At 42.9% G+C, this 1,156-nt stretch overlaps 1 protein-coding gene across 1 annotated transcript; it reads left to right on the top strand.

The window, feature by feature from the left end:
* Positions 1 to 6: 6 nt before the first annotated feature.
* LOC106321881 (transcriptional corepressor SEUSS-like) lies at positions 7 to 1,077 on the top strand. Its single transcript, XM_013760103.1, has 2 exons — positions 7 to 45; positions 154 to 1,077. Exon 2 carries the CDS (start codon positions 366 to 368, stop codon positions 960 to 962), a length of 597 nt encoding a protein of 198 aa, XP_013615557.1. The 5' UTR covers positions 7 to 45; positions 154 to 365; the 3' UTR covers positions 963 to 1,077.
* The last annotated feature ends 79 nt before the right edge of the window (positions 1,078 to 1,156 follow it).

The raw sequence follows: 1,156 nt of genomic DNA, 5'->3' as shown, positions 1-1,156 counted from the left end.
AGGACTTGATAGATTATAGCAGAGAAACAAGAACAGGACCAATCGGTTAGTAAATCTGCCTCCTTCCAAGCAGAATCTGAATCTATTTTTTTTTATAACCTGCGACTGATTGATTTGATATCTCGTGTCAAATTTTTTTAATGTTTGGTACAGAGAGTTTAGCCAAGTTTCCACGGAGAACAGGTCCATCATCTGCACTGCCTGGTCCTTCTGCTCAGCAGCCCAATGAACAGCCAAGGCAGCAGCAGCATCAATCAGTTGCCCAGATTGCAAACAAGGATCAGAGTTGTGGGCAAAGCTCATTAAATTATGCCTTCAATGCAGCTTCGGCATCCACCTCCACAGGCAGCATCCACCAAAATTCGATGAAGCAAAGAAATCAGAATGCTGCTTACAAAACTCCAAGCAGTCCATATGGTGGAATCTCAATTCAGATGCAGTCACCAAGCAACTCGGGTACCATGGCGCCATCATCCCAGCAACAACACAACCTGCCATCGTTTCAGTCTCCAACTTCCTCGTCTAACAACAACTATCCATCTCAAAACGGGATAACATCTATTAATAATCACATGGGTTCCACAAACTTACCAGCCATTCAACAGGCTGCGGCTGATGAAGCAAATGAGTCTAGCTCGGTGCAGAAGATTCTTAATGAGATCCTGATGAACAACAACCAAACTCATAATACCTCAGGAGGAGGAGGGCATGAGTCTTTTGGGAATGACGGAAAGGGAGGTCGCAATGTGAGTAGCTCTGGTGTTCTGATGATGAACAACGGTCAAGTGAACACAAGTATTGGAGGGTTTGGAATGACTAATATTAACGGGAACAATGGTCTTATGAATGGAAGAGCTGGGATGATGGTGAGAGATCCAAACGTGCAACAGGATGTTGGAAACCAACGCTTAGGGGGTGCAGTCAATGCTTTCAACAATTTTCAGTGTGATTGGAATGTATGATGAAGATGACTTGTGAGAGACTCTTAATACGGGTAATGTTCTCTGCTTTCAAAGCTCATCACAAACTCAGGATAAGCTATGCTGTGCTTAAGAAAAGGAAGAGTTAAAAATCTTCCTACAACAACTCGTTTCTAGGTCCACAACTACAGATACCATCTTGAGTTGCTGTTTCTTCTTCTTCTTCTTTTTTTTTT

This window comes from Brassica oleracea, unplaced genomic scaffold, assembly GCF_000695525.1.
Source record: "Brassica oleracea var. oleracea cultivar TO1000 unplaced genomic scaffold, BOL UnpScaffold03559, whole genome shotgun sequence".
NCBI lineage: Eukaryota > Viridiplantae > Streptophyta > Magnoliopsida > Brassicales > Brassicaceae > Brassica > Brassica oleracea.
This window is presented reverse-complemented; position numbering and strand designations above follow the sequence as displayed.

Bases quoted from the DNA above. Each gene is read 5' to 3' on its own strand.
- LOC106321881 (XM_013760103.1), top strand. From the start codon at position 366: ATGAAGCAAAGAAATCAGAATGCTGCTTACAAAACTCCAAGCAGTCCA.